At 38.8% G+C, this 17,728-nt stretch overlaps 1 protein-coding gene across 1 annotated transcript in view; it reads left to right on the top strand.

Moving 5' to 3' along the window:
* Window positions 1–17,728, top strand: part of CSMD3 (CUB and Sushi multiple domains 3) — a 2,093,798-nt gene that overhangs the window by 356,727 nt on the left and 1,719,343 nt on the right. The window contains exon 3 of the mRNA XM_069731799.1: window positions 8,714–8,826. Within this exon, the coding sequence (XP_069587900.1) occupies window positions 8,714–8,826 (113 nt within the window). The remainder of the gene's footprint in view (window positions 1–8,713; window positions 8,827–17,728) is intronic.

Here is a 17,728-nt window from a genome sequence, read left to right as displayed (position 1 = left end):
AGGACCGCACAGCCCTCCATGTGCTCAACAGAGGTAGCTTGACTGCCATTAGGTATCGAGATGAGACCCTCAGACCCCTTGTGAGACCATATGCTGGTGCGGTTGGCCCTGGGTTCCTCCTAATAGAGGACAATGCCAGACCTCATGTGGCTGGAGTGTATCAGCAGTTACTGCAAGATGAAGGCATTTAAGCTATGGATTGGCCCGCCCATTCCCCAGACCTGTATCCGATTGAACATATCTGGGGAATCATGTCTCGCACCATCCACCAATGTCACTTTGCACCACAGACTGTCCAGGAATTGGCAGATGCTTTAGTCCTGGTCTGGGAGGAGATCCCTCAGGTGACTATCCACCACCTCATCAGAAGCATGCCCAGGTGTTGTAGGGAGGTCATACAGACACATGGAGGCCACACACCCTACTGAGCATCATTTCCTTGTCTTTAGGCACTACCACTGAAGTTGGATTAGCCTGTAACTTTGTTTTTCACTTTGATTTTGAGCATCATTCCAACTCCAGACCTCTATGGTATATTAATTATGATTTACGTTGATCATTTTTAGGTTTTATAGTTCTCAACACATTCGACTATGCAATGAGTACAGATTTTAGTGTTCCCTTTATTTTTTTTAACAGTGTATAAAGCACAATATACAGTGGGGCAAAAAAGTATTTAGTCAGTCAGCAATAGTGCAAGTTCGACCACTTAAAAAGATGAGAGGCGTCTGTAATTTACATCATAGGTAGACCTCAACTATGGGAGACAAACTGAGAAAAAAAAATCCAGAAAATCACATTGTCTGTTTTTTTAACAATTTATTTGCATATTATGGTGGAAAATAAGTATTTGGTCAGAAACAACAATCAAGATTTCTGGCTCACACAGACCTGTAACTTCTTCTTTAAGAGTCTCCTCTTTCCTCCACTCATTGCCTGTAGTAATGGCACCTGTTTAAACTTGTTATCAGTATAAAAAGACACCTGTGCACACCCTCAAACAGTCTGACTCCAAACTCCACTATGGTGAAGACCAAAGAGCTGTCAAAGGACACCAGAAACAAAATTGTAGCCCTGCACCAGGCTGGGAAGACTGAATCTGCAATAGCCAACCAGCTTGGAGTGAAGAAATCAACAGTGGGAGCAATAATTAGAAAATGGAAGACATACAAGACCACTGATAATCTCCCTCGAACTGGGGCTCCACGCAAAATCCCACCCCGTGGGGTCAGAATGATCACAAGAACGGAGAGCAAAAATCCCAGAACCACGCGGGGGGACCTAGTGAATGAACTGCAGAGAGCTGGGACCAATGTATTAAGGCCTACCATAAGTAACACACTACGCCACCATGGACTCAGATCCTGCAGTGCCAGACGTGTCCCACTGCTTAAGCCAGTACATGTCCGGGCCCGTCTGAAGTTTGCTAGAGAGCATTTGGATGATCCAGAGGAGTTTTGGGAGAATGTCCTATGGTCTGATGAAACCAAACTGGAAATGTTTGGTAGAAACACAACTTGTCGTGTTTGGAGGAAAAAGAATACTGAGTTGCATCCATCAAACACCATACCTACTGTAAAGCATGGTGGTGGAAACATCATGCTTTGGGGCTGTTTCTCTGCAAAGGGGCCAGGACGACTGATCCGGGTACATGAAAGAATGAATGGGGCCATGTATCGTGAGATTTTGAGTGCAAACCTCCTTCCATCAGCAAGGGCATTGAAGATGAAACGTGGCTGGGTCTTTCAACATGACAATGATCCAAAGCACACCGCCAGGGCAACGAAGGAGTGGCTTCCTAAGAAGCATTTCAAGGTCCTGGAGTGGCCTAGCCAGTCTCCAGATCTCAACCCTATAGAAAACCTTTGGAGGGAGTTGAAAGTCCGTGTTGCCAAGCGAAAAGCCAAAAACATCACTGCTCTAGAGGAGATCTGCATGGAGGAATGGGCCAACATACCAACAACAGTGTGTGGCAACCTTGTGAAGACTTACAGAAAACGTTTGACCTCTGTCATTGCCAACAAAGGATATATTACAAAGTATTGAGATGAAATTTTGTTTCTGACCAAATACTTATTTTCCACCATAATATGCAAATAAATTGTTAAAAAAACAGACAATGTGATTTTCTGGATTTTTTTTTCTCAGTTTGTCTCCCATAGTTGAGGTCTACCTATGATGTAAATTACAGACGCCTCTCATCTTTTTAAGTGGTGGAACTTGCACTATTGCTGACTGACTAAATACTTTTTTGCCCCACTGTATGTATCAAGCACAATATATGTATCAATATGTATTTATATATTGTGCTTGATTGTCTCACTCTGCTGGATACAGAGGTATAAATAGAACACTCTCTCTTTAAGAACATGCTTGGTTTATTGAGACAGCATAAACCAAGCAGGGAAAAATAAAAACTACCTTCTGTGCAAAACAGTAAAGCAAAAAACAAGACACAATCCTTCTCCTAGCGCCTGCTCATGGTTACAAAAAAATAGCACATGTATGAAACTTTAACTTAACCCTCATAACACGTAGTGTGTTGGAGGAAAATACTCAGATTTCAAATCACTGATGCCAATAAGCGCAGTGACACATATCTCCCCTCCCTTACTTTACCAGCGAGATTGTCACAATTTATATATATATATATATATATATATATATATATATATAAATATATATATATATATATATATATATATATATTTAGTCTTTCCCTTCGATGCTTGCTCCATCACTGAACACACATCTTTTCATCTTTTCACATGACAGCTGATTTGTTATCGCCGCATTCAGAAACACCCGATCCATAAAAGAAATGTAAAAAAATAAATCCCGTCGGTAAATGGCATTGCAATAAAAAAAGCTCCAAAATTACATTTTTTGGTTGCTGCAACATTGCAATGAAATGCAATAACTGGCTTTCAAAATATTGTATCTATCCCAAAATAGTATAAACAAAAATGTCACCACAGGGCGCAAAAAATAAGCCCTCAATCAGACCCAGATCACAAAAAATGGAGACGATACGGGTTTCAAAAAATGGCACTTTTTTTGCTTAATTTGGATTTTTTTCACCACTTAAATAAACAATAAACTATACATGTTTGGTATCTACAAATTCGTAATGAACTGGAGAATCATAGTGGCATGTCAGTTTTAGCATTTAGTGAACAAAATAAAAAATAACAATTGTGGAATGCAATTTTTTTGCAATTTCCCACAGTTTAGAATTTTTTCAATTTTCCAGTGCAATATATAGCATAATCAATGTTTTTGTTCAAACGCACAACTCATTCCTCAAAACACAAGCTCTCACACAGCAATACTGATGGAAAAATAAACAAAAAGTTATGACTCTTTTGAATGACACCATTGATTTTACCACACAATGTACTGGAAAAAATAAAAAAATTCCAAGTGGGGTGAAATTGCAAAAAAGTGCAATTTCATGATTGTTTTTTGGGGGTATTTGTTTAACCATGTTCACAAAATGATAAAACTGACCTTCAATTATGATAAGCCAGGTCATTACGACTCTGTAGATGTCAAACATGTACAACATGTAAACCACTGCAAAATACAATAAAAATAATAAAACACCATATTCCTATCCTATACGCATGATTAGGGTGCACTTTCTCCTGTTACCCTAGTAAAAATGCTAAATTTGTGGCTAAAGCAACATTTTTGTTTGAAAAAGTAAAATTGTCATTGTTTCCTTCCACATTGCTTTCATTCCTGTGTAACACCATAAGGGTTAATAAACATATTGAATGTGGTTTTGAGCACTATAAAGGGTGCAATTTTTAAAATGGTGTCACTTTTGTGTATTTTCTGTCATATAGGCCCCTCAAAATCATTTTAAATGTGCTGTGATCCCTAAAAAAATGGTTTTGTAAATTTTGATTGAAAATAGAGAAATTGCTGATCAACATTTAACCCTTCTAATGTGCTAACAAAAATGTGTTTAAAAAATGATGCTAGTGTAAAGTAGATAGGTGGAAAAAAGTTGTTTATTAAATTAGAAAATTACTGTTATCGTGAACAGTTAAGCAAGTTGTAGATGAATGACCTCTAAAAGGCCTCAAGCTAAAGAAGACACATTTCCTTTCTATTGAAGGCAAAAAATATCTATGTTTTCATCTTTTACATTTTAAAAATTGCAGAAAGAAAAGTGGGCTGATGCAAAAGTTTTGGCAGCCTGCATAGTTAGAACCTAGCACACTTTTGAAAGTATAACAGATTGTAGATGCTTTTTGTAGCCAGACAAAAATCTTTCATTTCTTGTTTGAGAGATTTTCATCCATTCGTCCTTGGAAAATTCTTCTAGTTCTGTAACATTCCTGGGTCATCTTGAATGCACTGCTATTTTGAGGTCTAGTCACAGATTTTCAATGATGTTCAGATCAAATGACTGTAAGGGCCATTGTGAAACCTCCAGCTTGTTCCTTTCGAGATAGTCCATTGTGGATTTTGTCGTGTATTTAGGGTCTTCATCCATTAGTAGAAGTAATCCTCTTTTCTAATTAAGCTTTTTTACAGATGGTGCTTTTTGCATCAAGAATTTGTGAACATTTCATTGAATCCATTCTTCCCTTAACCCATCAAATTTTCCCCATGCCATTGGCTGCAACACAACCCCAGAGCATAATTGGTCCACCACTATGCTTAATGGTGGGCAAGATGTTATTTTCCTAAAATTCTGTGCCCTTTTTTTCTTAACACATAGCATTGATAAATGTGGCAAAGAGTTCTACTTTAACCTTGTTAAATGTTCTGACCAGGGGTGTCCAAACTTTTAGATGCCACAATATTTGCAGAATTTTTCAAAATTTTGCCCAAATTCTGATATTTTTACAAATAAGCACAAAAAATATATGCCTAAATTTATCACTGTCATAAAGTACAATATGTCACCAAAAAACTGTCTCAGAATCAGTGATATACGTTAAAGTGTCCCGGAATTGTAAAATGTGTAAGGAAGGTGAAAACAAGCTTAGATGTGAAGGGGATAATACTGGCGGGCATAACACCACTCGTCTTATTGAATCAGGTTCTGTGCACTCTTAAAAACATTAATGATAAGCAAAATGTGTAGAATCATTAAAACCTGAATTTAGTTGTATAACCGGTATCTTTTCTGAATAAACTTTTTAATACATCTGATCACACCTTCCTTATATTCTAGCAGCGCATAGATTATTTTCCCTGTCTTGAGGCTTTATATAAATATTCCAAAACCTCCTCACTTTCCTAAAAATAAGTTTAATAGACAAAAGTAAAGACTAAAATAAGGAAGTGCAGCAGAATCTTTCTCCAGAGTTTCTGTAAGTGGGAAGCACACCTCATCACACTAAGAAGAGCATACCAATTCAGCACAGTTATAAAGAAAATATTCACCAAAAACTGCAATAGAAAAAAATGGTTCATAGGTAGGATACAACATTTCAGGGGTCATTTCATATAACCCCTTCATGACCTTGGGATTTTCCATTTTTCCGTGTTCGTTTTTCACTCCCCTCCTTTCCAGAGTTGCATAGTTACATAGTTATTAAGGTTGAAGGAAGACTATATGTCCATCCAGTTCAACCCATAGCCTAACCTAACATGCCCTAACATGTTGATACAGAGGAAGGCAAAAAAAAACCATGTGGCAAAGAGTAAGCTCCACATTGGGGAAAAAAATTCCTTCCCTAGTGAGTCATCACTTTTTTATTTTTCTGTCAATATGGCCATATGAAGGCTAATTTTTTGTGGGACAAGTTGTGCTTCTAAGAACATTATTGGTTTTACCATGAAGTATACTAGGAAAAGGGAAAAAAATTCCAAGTGCCGTGAAATAGCAAAAAAAGGGCAATCCCATGCGTGTTTTTTGTTTTGCTTTTTTGCTAGGTTCATTAAATGCTAAATCTGACCTCCAATATGATTCTCCAGGTCAGTACGAGATCATAGACACCAAACATATCAAGCTTTCCAAACTTTGCTAAAAAAAAATTGCGCCATTTTCCGATACCAGTAGCGTCTCTATTTTACGTGATCTGGGGTCGGGTGAGGGCTTATTTTTTGCGTGCCGAGCTAACGTTTTTAGTGATACCATTTTGGTGCAGATACGTTCTTTTGATCGCCCGTTATTGCATTTTAATGCAATGTCGCAGCGACCAAAAAAACGTAATTTTGGTGTTTCGAATTTTTTTCTCTCTACGCTGTTTAGTGATCAGGTTAATCCTTTTTTTATTGATTGATCGGGCGATTCTGAATGTGGCAATACCAAATATGTGTATATTTGATTTTATTTTTATTGTTTTATTTTGAATGGGGCAAAAGGGAGGTGATTTAAACTTTTTTTTTTTTTTATTTATTTCATATTTTTTTACCTTTGCCATGCTTCAATAGCCTCCATGGGAGGCTAGAAGTTGGCACAACTGGATTGGCTCTGCTTCATAGCAGCGATCATCAGATCGCTCCTATGCAGCTGAATTACAGGCTTGCTATGAGCGCCGACCAAAGGGCGGTGCTCACAGCAAACCAGCATCAGTAACCATAGAGGTCTCAAGTAACCTCTATGGTAACTATCCTGATGCATCGTTGACGGGGTCGGCGATGCGTGCATTTCCGGCCGCACGGCCGGATGCGGTAGTTAAATGCCGCTGTCAGCATTTGAAAGCGGCATTTAACTAATAGCGGCGGGTGGATCGCGATTCCACTCACCGCTATTGCGCGCACATGTCAGCTGTTCAAAACAGCTGACATGTCGCGGCTTTGATGTGAGCCCACATCAAAGCAGGGGATCTGACCTCGGACGTACTATCCCGTCCGAGGTCAGAAAGGGGTTAATATACCTCCACAGCTGCCTTTATCAAGGAGCAACAATTGAGTTACACAAACCTATCTTGGTCAGTAGTTAGTGATTTCTGAATTTGAAGACATTTGCATATTGCTTATTTGCATAATTATTTGCACTTTCCTTTAATTAGAATCTCTTCACTGCTAACATCTCTTCATTGTATGCCTTTCTCTACATACAGTAAACAGTTTATCATCTGTCTAAAACAAAGGACAGTAATTAATTAAGGCATGATAAATTACCTCAGAATCTTGATGAATTCCACCTGTTATTTTCCGATGCTACTGTTGTTAAGATGATAAATAATTTGCTTTCACAATGACAAAGCTCTAAAATAAGAGAATGGAAAAAAATGTTGGTTGGCTGGCTTCCCCAAAAGAAAATCAATCAAGTGTTGTTTTTTTCATGTTATGAATGTGACCTGAAATTATATTGGTTAGAACAAAACAAAAAACAATAAGAATGTTTCCGAAAGACACACAGAGGTCAATTCATTAAGGTGTCAGGTGTAAAATACCTTAAAGCACCACTCCACCATTTTTCTTGCAACCAGTGGTGCTGCGAACGCATGATCCCCGCACCTAAAATTATACTCACCACCGCCATCTTCAGCTCTTCCAAGTGTTGCTTTTATCCCGGTGACTAGAAATCAGAACTAACGATCACAAGCTTTCGATGCAAGTCTAAGAGAGACAGAATGAGGTATTTTAAAGTGACCTCTGGCTCGCTCCAGTCCACTGGAGTGATCAGCAGGTCCCAAACTGATCAAGACCGACCTGGGCAGTGCTGATAAAAGATGAAGACGGCGACTGGTAAGTATCAGAGTACGGGTCAAGGAACGTAGTTTAGGAGAACGACTTCATCTGTGCAAAAAAAAATTATGGAGTGGTGCTTTAATAACTAACAATATTTTTGCACAACTTGGAAGTTGTGTAAAAATATTAAGACTTTTGGCATTGTCATAGTATTCATGGCCAGCTATGATATTGTTGGCATAGCATGGTTTACTACAAAATGAATCTGCAAATAATTAGCTGTTTTGCTTGAGTGCTCAGAATTCCGATTCTCTTGCAATAAACTGTGACTATTATTATTGATTTGTTTTTATCTTTATCCATAACAATATTCCTTTTTCATTGCTATTATTATTTTTATAAATAAAATGTTTGTACAGAATCCAAAAATTATAGTAATTTTTTTTCAGAGACAGTGACAAATCTTTTCGTGCTTTCAAAATCCCTTTTAAAAGGAATCTGTCACCATGTTTTCCCCATGTAAAGTATGACCACACCATTAAGGCCTCCTTTACAGCACATTAGAAAGCTGTAAAAATGTCCCTAATTCCTTCTGCAGATCATAAAATTTTTTTTTTTTTACTATACTTGAAGACATAGGGGTCCAGTCCGATGGTCTTTATCCAGTGCCTTTTCTTTGCCTTCAATACTCCCTACTTCACTGCTTGAGGAGCGTGCAGGAGAAAAATTAGGGACACTGTGTGGGTGATGAAGGACGAGTCATCCAAGCGAAGCACGGAAGGAGGACTTTGAAGGAAAACATGAGTTGCCAGACTAAAACCATAGAAGCCCATCGGACCAGACCGTGCCATCTGTGAGAATAATAAAAGGTCTTTTTTGAGATCTGCAAATTGGATTTGAGACTTTTTTACACCATTCTAGTATGCTGTAAAGTAGTCCTTAATGGTGTTGGCCATACTTCATATGAGGAAAACCTGGTGACAGGTTCCCCTTAAGGGGAATTTAAGGTAACTCTAGCATCCTATTCCATTTTATGTAATATTGTCTATAGATAAACTACTAATCTACACAAGATTGTTTATAATGATGGGTTTTACTTGTATTCCAGGTTAACAGGATTTCACCTTCCTCCACCTGTAACAAGTACTGGGTCCGTATTCTCTTTACGATTAACCAGCGACTTTGCAGTTAGTGCACATGGCTTCAAGATATATTATGAAGGTAAGAAAACATTTTTTTTTACAAAATTATAAAGTATTGATTGGATAATAAAATGGACATATTTAAACAAGTATATGATAAAAAACATTTTGCTTTGCTCAAAATGTAAAGTATTGTCCACGTGATGCTTTGTTATGTAGATATTTCTCAACACTAAAGCCAATATTGAGCTTTTCAGCTTGAAAGGAAAAGAAAATAACCACATCATGCTTTAAGCTAGGAATGGTCAACTTTTTTGGTCTTGGGGCCACACTGAAACAATGTCAAAGGCTGCAATAGAACTGAAAAGGGAATTATTGCCTGTGTCATGGAATATTGAATTTCTAATAGTTCCATTTCCTTAACTTCTACGGGGGGTCCAACTTTTTATTAATTTGTAACCTATAACATAAGAGAATATATATGGCTAGTTTATTCGAGCAGCTAAAATGATTAAATTTTTCACTACTCCTAACAACTACAATGAAGATATCAGCACCCACGCAAGAACACCTTATCTACTCTTCAGTAGACCATCATTCTGCCAAGATATGGAGGCTTAGAGATGACCAAACAGTCTACTGCTTATACTTATCTTTTTATATATAGGTATCTAGTGTGGTGCGGTTTTTATCTTGCGTTTTGCTGCCTGGCAAAATTTCTTGTCTTCTGTTTTTCTGCTTGCTATTGGTGTTTCTCATGGATTTACTACTAATATGATGTTACCATCTATCATGATATTTAAATAAAGTTTGTTATATTTATAAATCTTGGCTGTTTGCTTCCATCATGGTATATAGTCCTCAAAAAATATTATTTTGAGTATTTCGAGAATTTGGACTGTACTGTTATAGGTTTAAATGCTTTTTTTGTCGCTTTGGAAGCATACACTAATTTTTGAAGAATATTTATAGGTTTTGTTGCTTATACTTATCCAAGTCTGCCATGTGCCAATCTATAAAACATTCATGTGAGCATCCACGAAATACAGATTGACCTGTCTGTGACCAGATGGCTAGGAGCTTTAGTTGGCCGTAAGAGACCTTTGGATGACAGATTCTGCACACTTTTTGAGACCATTGGTATTTATATACATACAGGATTATACATTTTTCTATGCAGTGGACCTATGATGTAAGTTTATGTCATATTTTGTGAAGGATGTGGATAGATAAACTTGGCACTCAAAATGCGAAGAGTAATGCTTCTAATTTTATTGATGCATCCAGACACATGCACAATGCTAAACGTTTTCGGTCCACATCGGACCTTCGTCAGACCGTATATTTTTGGCAATGACTACAAATATAAACGGAAAAGTAATGTCACATGATACATAGATACATGTCAAGAAATGCATATAAAAGTACAAATAGAGAAACTACAGTGTCAGTGATGTACAAAGTAACAGGGGGAACAAGTGCAGCAATGGCTAAGATCTATCCATTCTGGATAGATCTTAGCCATTATCCAGAATGGATAGATCTTAGCCATTGCTGCACTTGTTCCCCCTGTTACTTTTTACATCACTGACACTGTAGTTTCTCTATTTGTACTTTTATATGCATTTCTTGACATGTATCTATGTATCATGTGACATTACTTTTCCGTTTATATTTGTAGTCATTGCCAAAAATATACGCTCTGACGAAGGTCCGATGTGGACCGAAAACGTTTAGCATTGTGCATGTGTCTGGATGCATCAATAAAATTAGAAGCATTACTCTTCGCATTTTGAGTGCCAAGTTTATCTATCCATATTCTACGGGGTGGACACCCTACTTGAGCACCACCATTCTCCATACCTATTGAGTGCCGTGTTTTTCTAACATATTTTGTGAAGGAGCTAGCAAAGATAGGGAACACATGGAGGGTCAGCTGTAGATCAATGAGGAAGGGATGCGGAGAGAAAAAACATAATTTGTGTTAATTTTCTTCTATTATATCTGCTTCTATATATATATATAAAAATGAAAGTAGTTGAATAATTTAGCTGTCTAATGCAAGCAAATGTGATGCCAGGCTACTTAGGTGGGACTCAAAGGAGGCTATTTGCTGAAAATTTACTTACAGTAGACAGATAGGCTTATGCATTGGATAAAACAAAATGTTCTTGCTCTTGGAAAGCATATATTTTGTGACTTGAATAACCCTATTGGGAAGTGATCATAAGTAAAAACGTGACTATTTAAGTCAACAAAAAAATTTGAGCTAAGTAATTAATTTACAAATATCCATGTATTCTATTGTTGTGGGTTGTTGCCCTGGTCCCTTTCGTAAGTAGGAAAATCCATGTTCACTATATCCTAAAAAAGACTGCCCTTAGTAGAGAGCACACGTGATCTCCCTGCCGCTGCAGCTGCTGGCATTGGAGCAAGATGCTGTGAGGGAACGCAGGGATAGCAATTCATATGGTTTATTGTTTTTTTTACATTTTTCTGCTGGGGGCCATGCATACCAGGATAGTAATGAGGAGGCCATGCATACCAGGATAAGTATGAGGAGCCATGCATGCCAGGATAGGGATGAGGAGGCTATGCATACCAGTATAGGGATGAGGAGGCCACACATACCAGGATAGGGATGAGGAGACCATACATACCAAGATATGGATGAGGAGGCCATGCATACCAGGATTGGGATGAGGTGACAATGGATTCCAGGATAGAGATGAGGTGGGGACAATCATACAAGGATGGGGATAAGGAGGCCGTGCATAACAGGATAGGGATGAAGAGGCCATGCAAACCTGGATGGGGATAAGGGGACAATGCATAACTGGCTTATACTTCAGTCAATAAGTTTTCCCAGTTTTCTGTGGTAAAATTAGGTGCTTCAGCTTATATTTGAGTTTGCTTACACTAGAGTATATATGGTATCTATATAAAATCATGTATATATGAAAATTGTACAATATATATTGTATTTTTTGGACTATTAGACATACTTTTTTCTCCCAAAAATTTTGGGGAAAATGTGGGTGTGTCTTATAGTTGGAATGTACTTACCAGTAATGTGGCGGCAGCAGTATTCGGGTGATTCTGACTTTGTAGGGCGATGATCTTACTCCCATCTCAGTCCGTTGTGGTAGTATTCAATGGTGTTCGGACGACATTTTGCAAAAGCCCAGAGCACCTGCACTTCTATTGCTGTGATGCGTTTGCATTCCAGAAAATGGACACCGGAGGTAGCACATGCACAGATTGAGATCTTGGAAATGAGATCTCGTTCCACACCACCGAGCACCACCGAACCTGCCTCACCAGTCTGGGACTGGAATCATATTATTGCCATACCACCGAACACCCCCTGTTACTCCGCCCCACCTGTGCTGCCAATAACACCCTGCTAAGCTGAATTAAGACTGTAAGACAGATCTCCATTTTAAGCATTCATTTTGTTCCCTATTTTCCTTCTGAAAAATTGGGGTGCGGTGTGTCATATGGCCCTGTGCATCTTGTAGTCTGAAAAACAAGGTAGTATTTATGATACATGCCTGATTCAAAGAAGAGCCATCAGACACAGTGTGTAAATTAGATGACACAATTTTATAAATATAGTGCAAACTCCTCAATTACAGGAGTAAATTAAAACTCATTCACTCATGTTAAGTGAGAGGAACTCCAAGCAGTTAACCCTCAAAGTAGAGCAGATCAAGGTAACTGTGCCTGCAAGTCCATATGAAATATAGGGTCAGCACAATCTTATGCTTTTTTCTTCTGACGAAGGAAACAGTGATTTCCGAAACGCATATAGAAGTGCGGACCTGCCTGGCCTCTGTACTCACTGATTGTGTGATATCACACACCGTGCTTAGTTCATTGCTTCACTTCCATCTCCAACTGGGGCTCCCTGGCTGCTATATTGCATCTGGACTTGCAGGCATAGTATTCTTGATCCGCCCTACTCCGTGGGTTAACTGCTTGACCTAGCATTCACTAATTGGAGTTACACTGACTTCACCCATAGACTAACTTCAACCTTTAGACTTTGTTAAAGTCAACTCAACTTCTGAAAGGCTAAGGCAAGAGAACACCTCTGCAGTAGAGATGAATGGATCGATCCATGGTGGAATGAGTTGAAATTCCTGAAATTTGTAGTTTCAGGAGAATTTGAACATTTTGAGATTTGATTCATGGTTTCATTAAATATACTTGCCAGCCACCATTTTTCACACTGCTGAAGCATCAAAGAGTGGGTTAACTCTTTAGCTCTACTGTACAGACATTCCCATAATGACCTGCAGTTATGGCACCTTATTGATTATCATATCTTGTATAGTGGTGGTCAGTACATCAAGGACATTGCACTGCACTTGCTCACCTAGACAGTGCGCATGTCCTGAGTTGGGCAGACAGTGCCAATAGTTTCCAGAGGAACGGGGCGGCCGCAGTGGTGAAACATGCTTCAGGTAAGAAGGACCACAAGTGGAGTGTTAAGGGGCGGAGACAAGCCCCGGGGCTCCAGGGACAAGAGCTCAGGCTAGGGAAGCCGAAGGGGATGTCAGACAGGCATGAGTAAACCAGGAGATGACAAGGTGCAGAAGGAGAAAGAGACAGACAGAGACATGGTCAGTAATAATCTGGGGTCAGAAAGGCGGGGATAGCAGCGCAGTATCAGGTGGGAGAAACAAAGCAGAAGGTCAGGGACAAGTAGAGATCGAAACAGTGAGACTAAGAAAACACAGATTCAGGTAGCAAACTCATTAACAGGAACAGACCAGGTCATACACAAGCAATCATAGAAAGGCAGACAGTATCCACAGACATGCGGTGATCAGGAACTCAGCCAGGGTCAAAAGTATCACTGAAAACAGACAGAGCCCAAAAGAGGCTATTTAAAGCCCTCATACACCCAGAGAGAGGCCAACAGCATTAACTTCCAAATCACTAAACAAGCACTTCCATACAGACCATGACAAGCGGTTCCAGTGGAGCACAGTTTGCACAGCAGAGTCATTTTTCTATCTTCAAAATCTCTTCCTTCTGTAGAGTACAGTGTCTTATAGTCAGCAGGGTCCTCTCTCTCACACCTGGAAAGTGTAAGCTCTTATGATCAGCGGGGTCCTCTTTCTTTCTCGTTCTCTCTCCTGTAGAGTGTAAGCTCTTATGGTCAGCAGATTCATCTCTCTCTCTCTTCCTTTCTCCTGTAGAGTATAATCTCTTATGGTAAGCGGGGTCCTCTCTCTCTCATCTGGAGAGTGAAATCTCTTAGGGTCAGCAGGGACCTCTATTTCTCGCCTTCTCTTTCCTGTAGATTGTAAGCTCCTTTTGTCAGTCTGGTTCACTATCTCTCTTTACTCTCTCCCACAAGTATTTTTCAAGCAATTATAACCTTAGGCTAGGTTCACATTGCGTTAGTGCAGTCTGTTCAATGCATACATTAAACGGACTGCTCTGACGCAAGTGCCGTCTTTACATGGCGCTAACGCAGATGGAGCATCTGCTAGCTCCATCTGCACTAGCGGTTATGGACCCGGAAACGCTGCAGCCCGCGTCTCGGGTCCGTCACTCAATGTCGGACGCATCGCTAGCGCACGCCCATTGTGGGTGTGTGCTAGCGATGCGTCCGACATTACATTCAATGGCGCCGTTAATGGATTACGTTACACCGCGTTATGCCGCGGTGTAACATAGTCTGTTAAACGGAGACACTGAACGCAGTGTGAACCTAGCCTTACAAGTATAGAGATTTACATGAATTTACTCATGGCAAATCAATTTTTGGGGGAAAATTTGGTGAAGTTGGCATATTCAAATTTCAAAAGGTTTTCATATCTCTACTCTACATATAGCACTGTGCCTTGAAAAATATTTAAATACCCTTTTAAATGGTTGGAGCACCACTGCTATTTCGCTCTACTAATTAGTATGGTCCATACCCTGATTGATCTCCCAATTAAAAAAATATGAGCTTCTGGAAAGGGTTGTGCCCTTCTCGAACAACCCCTTTTGAGTAACTACATTTCCCCCATGTAAAATAATAACAGCTACAATGCGGTTGCCATTCAAGTGATGTCAGTGCCTGCTTTCCCCTGACACTATTTAACCCTTTTTTCACGTTTGTTGAAATAGGGAAATGGGGCATAGTTATTTCATCCTAGCTCTACAGCTAATCAGTGGCTGCTTAACCCTCACTTGCTTTGAACAAAACTGATTGCTGTTGCACTCTGACTCTGATATAGTGATTGACAAAGGGTTGCTAGAGTAGTGGGCAACCCCTTTAATAGGTTATGAAAGAGGGTTTTTAATAGGAAGCAATAGAATGAAAAAGACAGAGTTCAGTCTTGGAGCAAAGCAAAGCTCCGCTGAACACTTGCTTTTTTGTTTTTTTTCGGTTGGTGAGAGGACCAGCATTCAGACCATCACCATTGAACACTAACAACAAGTTTTGCAAAAGTTGCATTTTAAGAAAATATGTTTCCCTGTGGTTTCAAGCTCTGATAATAGCATTGTAACAGACAGACAGACACTTTATGGAAATGGTCTTCTATATACCCGATATCACTAGTTTACCTTACCTTTTCCCTCAGCAATTTCTCAATCTCCCATTGATTCTTGTTTACTTTTATGCTGCAAATCGCCATGACTTGATCCCTCTTTGGTTGCAATGCTAATGTCAGTTTGTTTGAGACATTTGCTGCGGTCAAAGTTAAGTTGTGGAGTCAACATGGAAAGATGGGGCTTGATACTAATGGTAAAGTAAATACGTGTCAACTGGTGGCCAAAAATGTGGTACAAACACAGCAAATATTTAGAAAAGAAATACAGTACTGCTTTTCATTTTAAGGATTATGGAGACTTCTGTGCCATTTTAGGTTGGACAGTCCCTCTACATAAAGTACATAAGATTATATGAACATGGAACCTCAGTGCATTTCAATCAAATCTTTAGCGTCTACTGAAAGTTCTGTTTCTCACAGAGAAGCCTTCAAGACATAAATCCTGAATGACTTATAACCTGCTTTATAACACTCTCATTCCCAGCTGTATTATATGACACAAACACACTTTCTTCCCCGAAGCATTAGACATGCATGTTGTCTTGTTCTAATAATGTTTTCTTGAAACAACATATTTATTTTGGCCCAAACATCAAGAAGCTGACAGCATTTACTGACCTTTATAAAACCGGTGACTTCATCTGTTGGGTTTAGAAATTGATTTTTTTTCTGTCTCTGTGTTATGTAAAGACAGAATAAAGATTGTGCAGGATTTTATTTTATAGGATGATCTAATGTTGCCACAGACACTTTTGAAACACACTACAACATTTGACAGAAGTGCGTAGAAAGAATGAATTTTGGCGAGTCAACAATGTGTTTAACAAAAATGTAAAGTCTTGATGGAGATGGGGACAGGAAGATTCAAAGATATTTTACATTTCCCGAAATTTCAACATGTAGTTAATTTTGTCATGTACTTGTTAGCTATGCAGATAAATATAACATATAGAGTTTTGATAAATTTCCTAGCATGTTCTTGTGCGTGGAGGAGGGATGTTTCATGTTGTTGGTTGCAACCAAAGATTCAGAGTGTAGTTTTACAATTTTAACTCATATATCTGAACAAAAAATAAAAATCTTGTTTCATGTTATTTAAGTAAAAAGTGATAATGTGTCAAACACATTAGATATGCAAATTGCGTCTTCAGAGAGGAAGAGGACTAGAACTCTAGTGCCACCTATTGTAAGTAGCAATCCTAAATGTCAATATCAACCCTTTAATGAGCCTTGTCATATGACTTCGGATAAAAGCCAAACTAGCATCCAAAGTCAGATGGCAAGGCTTGTTAAAGAGTTGATATTGGTATGTAGGATTGCTACGTCCAATAAGTGGCACTAGAGTTCAAGTCCTCTTCCTCTCTGAAGAGGTAAATTGCATACTTAATTTACCAGAGAAGTAAGCCTGGCTTATAAGTCTCCTCACTTTGACATGCCGGGCCTGGCTTGTTACTCTTCATAAGGAGAAACGTTACTGCTTAGATCCCAATTTTCTACATTAGATTTATAGTATAGGTGATGTATAGATGAATGCATGTAGATTTTTACTGTCTTGGAAAGGCAGTGGGTAGGTAGGACAAGTTCTTGAAAGATTCCTCTTAAATGAAAAAACAACGTGACCAAATCAGCTTAAACTATCAAATTTTGCTGAGCACAACTTTATAAATAGTAGATGCAATTGTTTGACATTGCAAAAGATTGCATCACCTAGATAAAGCTCATGTGATCTTGAAGGCCGATCAGGGGGCTTCCTGATAATGTCTTACAGGTATGGCACGGGCAATCAGAAAGAACTATCATAGCCATTATAAAAGCAAAACCAGGAAATCTAGCATCCATTTTGAGATAGTAAGAGATTGTCACAGCCTGATGCCTAGCAAAAGATGGATGAAGCCATAAAACACTAAAGAAACTTTGCAGATAACATAACATAAGTTAAAAATATTAGCGCACTAGGAAAATAAGATATCATCCAATCTTTTGAGGACAATTAGAGGCTTTGGAGTAGTTTCAGTTCTTGGTGAATCGTTTGGCCGCATATCGAATTTCCTGGCAAAATTTGGCAATTCTGGGGATTTCCAACTTGAAAAGATTTGCTTAACTCTCATTTCAACATATCTGCCATTTGTCTGATAAAATAACTTGTTTCCCTATATTTCCACACAGCGAATGCTTAACATTTTTAACAACTGTTACCTGAAGTACAGTATATGAGCAACATTAGCACATACCTTGGATATTAGCCAACCAGAGATATTAATTCAAGGGTGTAGTGTAAGAAGTGCAAAGGTAATAGACACAATCAAGCCATGATTCCCCAGGATAGGCTTTTAGGTTATTTTTGCTATATAACAAAAATTCCAGGGTAATAAATGATACATGGTTTGTTAAAGACTTTGGTGCTGAAGGGGAAAGTTTTGG

The sequence above is a fragment of the Ranitomeya imitator genome, chromosome 6, assembly GCF_032444005.1.
Source record: "Ranitomeya imitator isolate aRanImi1 chromosome 6, aRanImi1.pri, whole genome shotgun sequence".
Taxonomy (NCBI): domain Eukaryota; kingdom Metazoa; phylum Chordata; class Amphibia; order Anura; family Dendrobatidae; genus Ranitomeya; species Ranitomeya imitator.
This window is presented reverse-complemented; position numbering and strand designations above follow the sequence as displayed.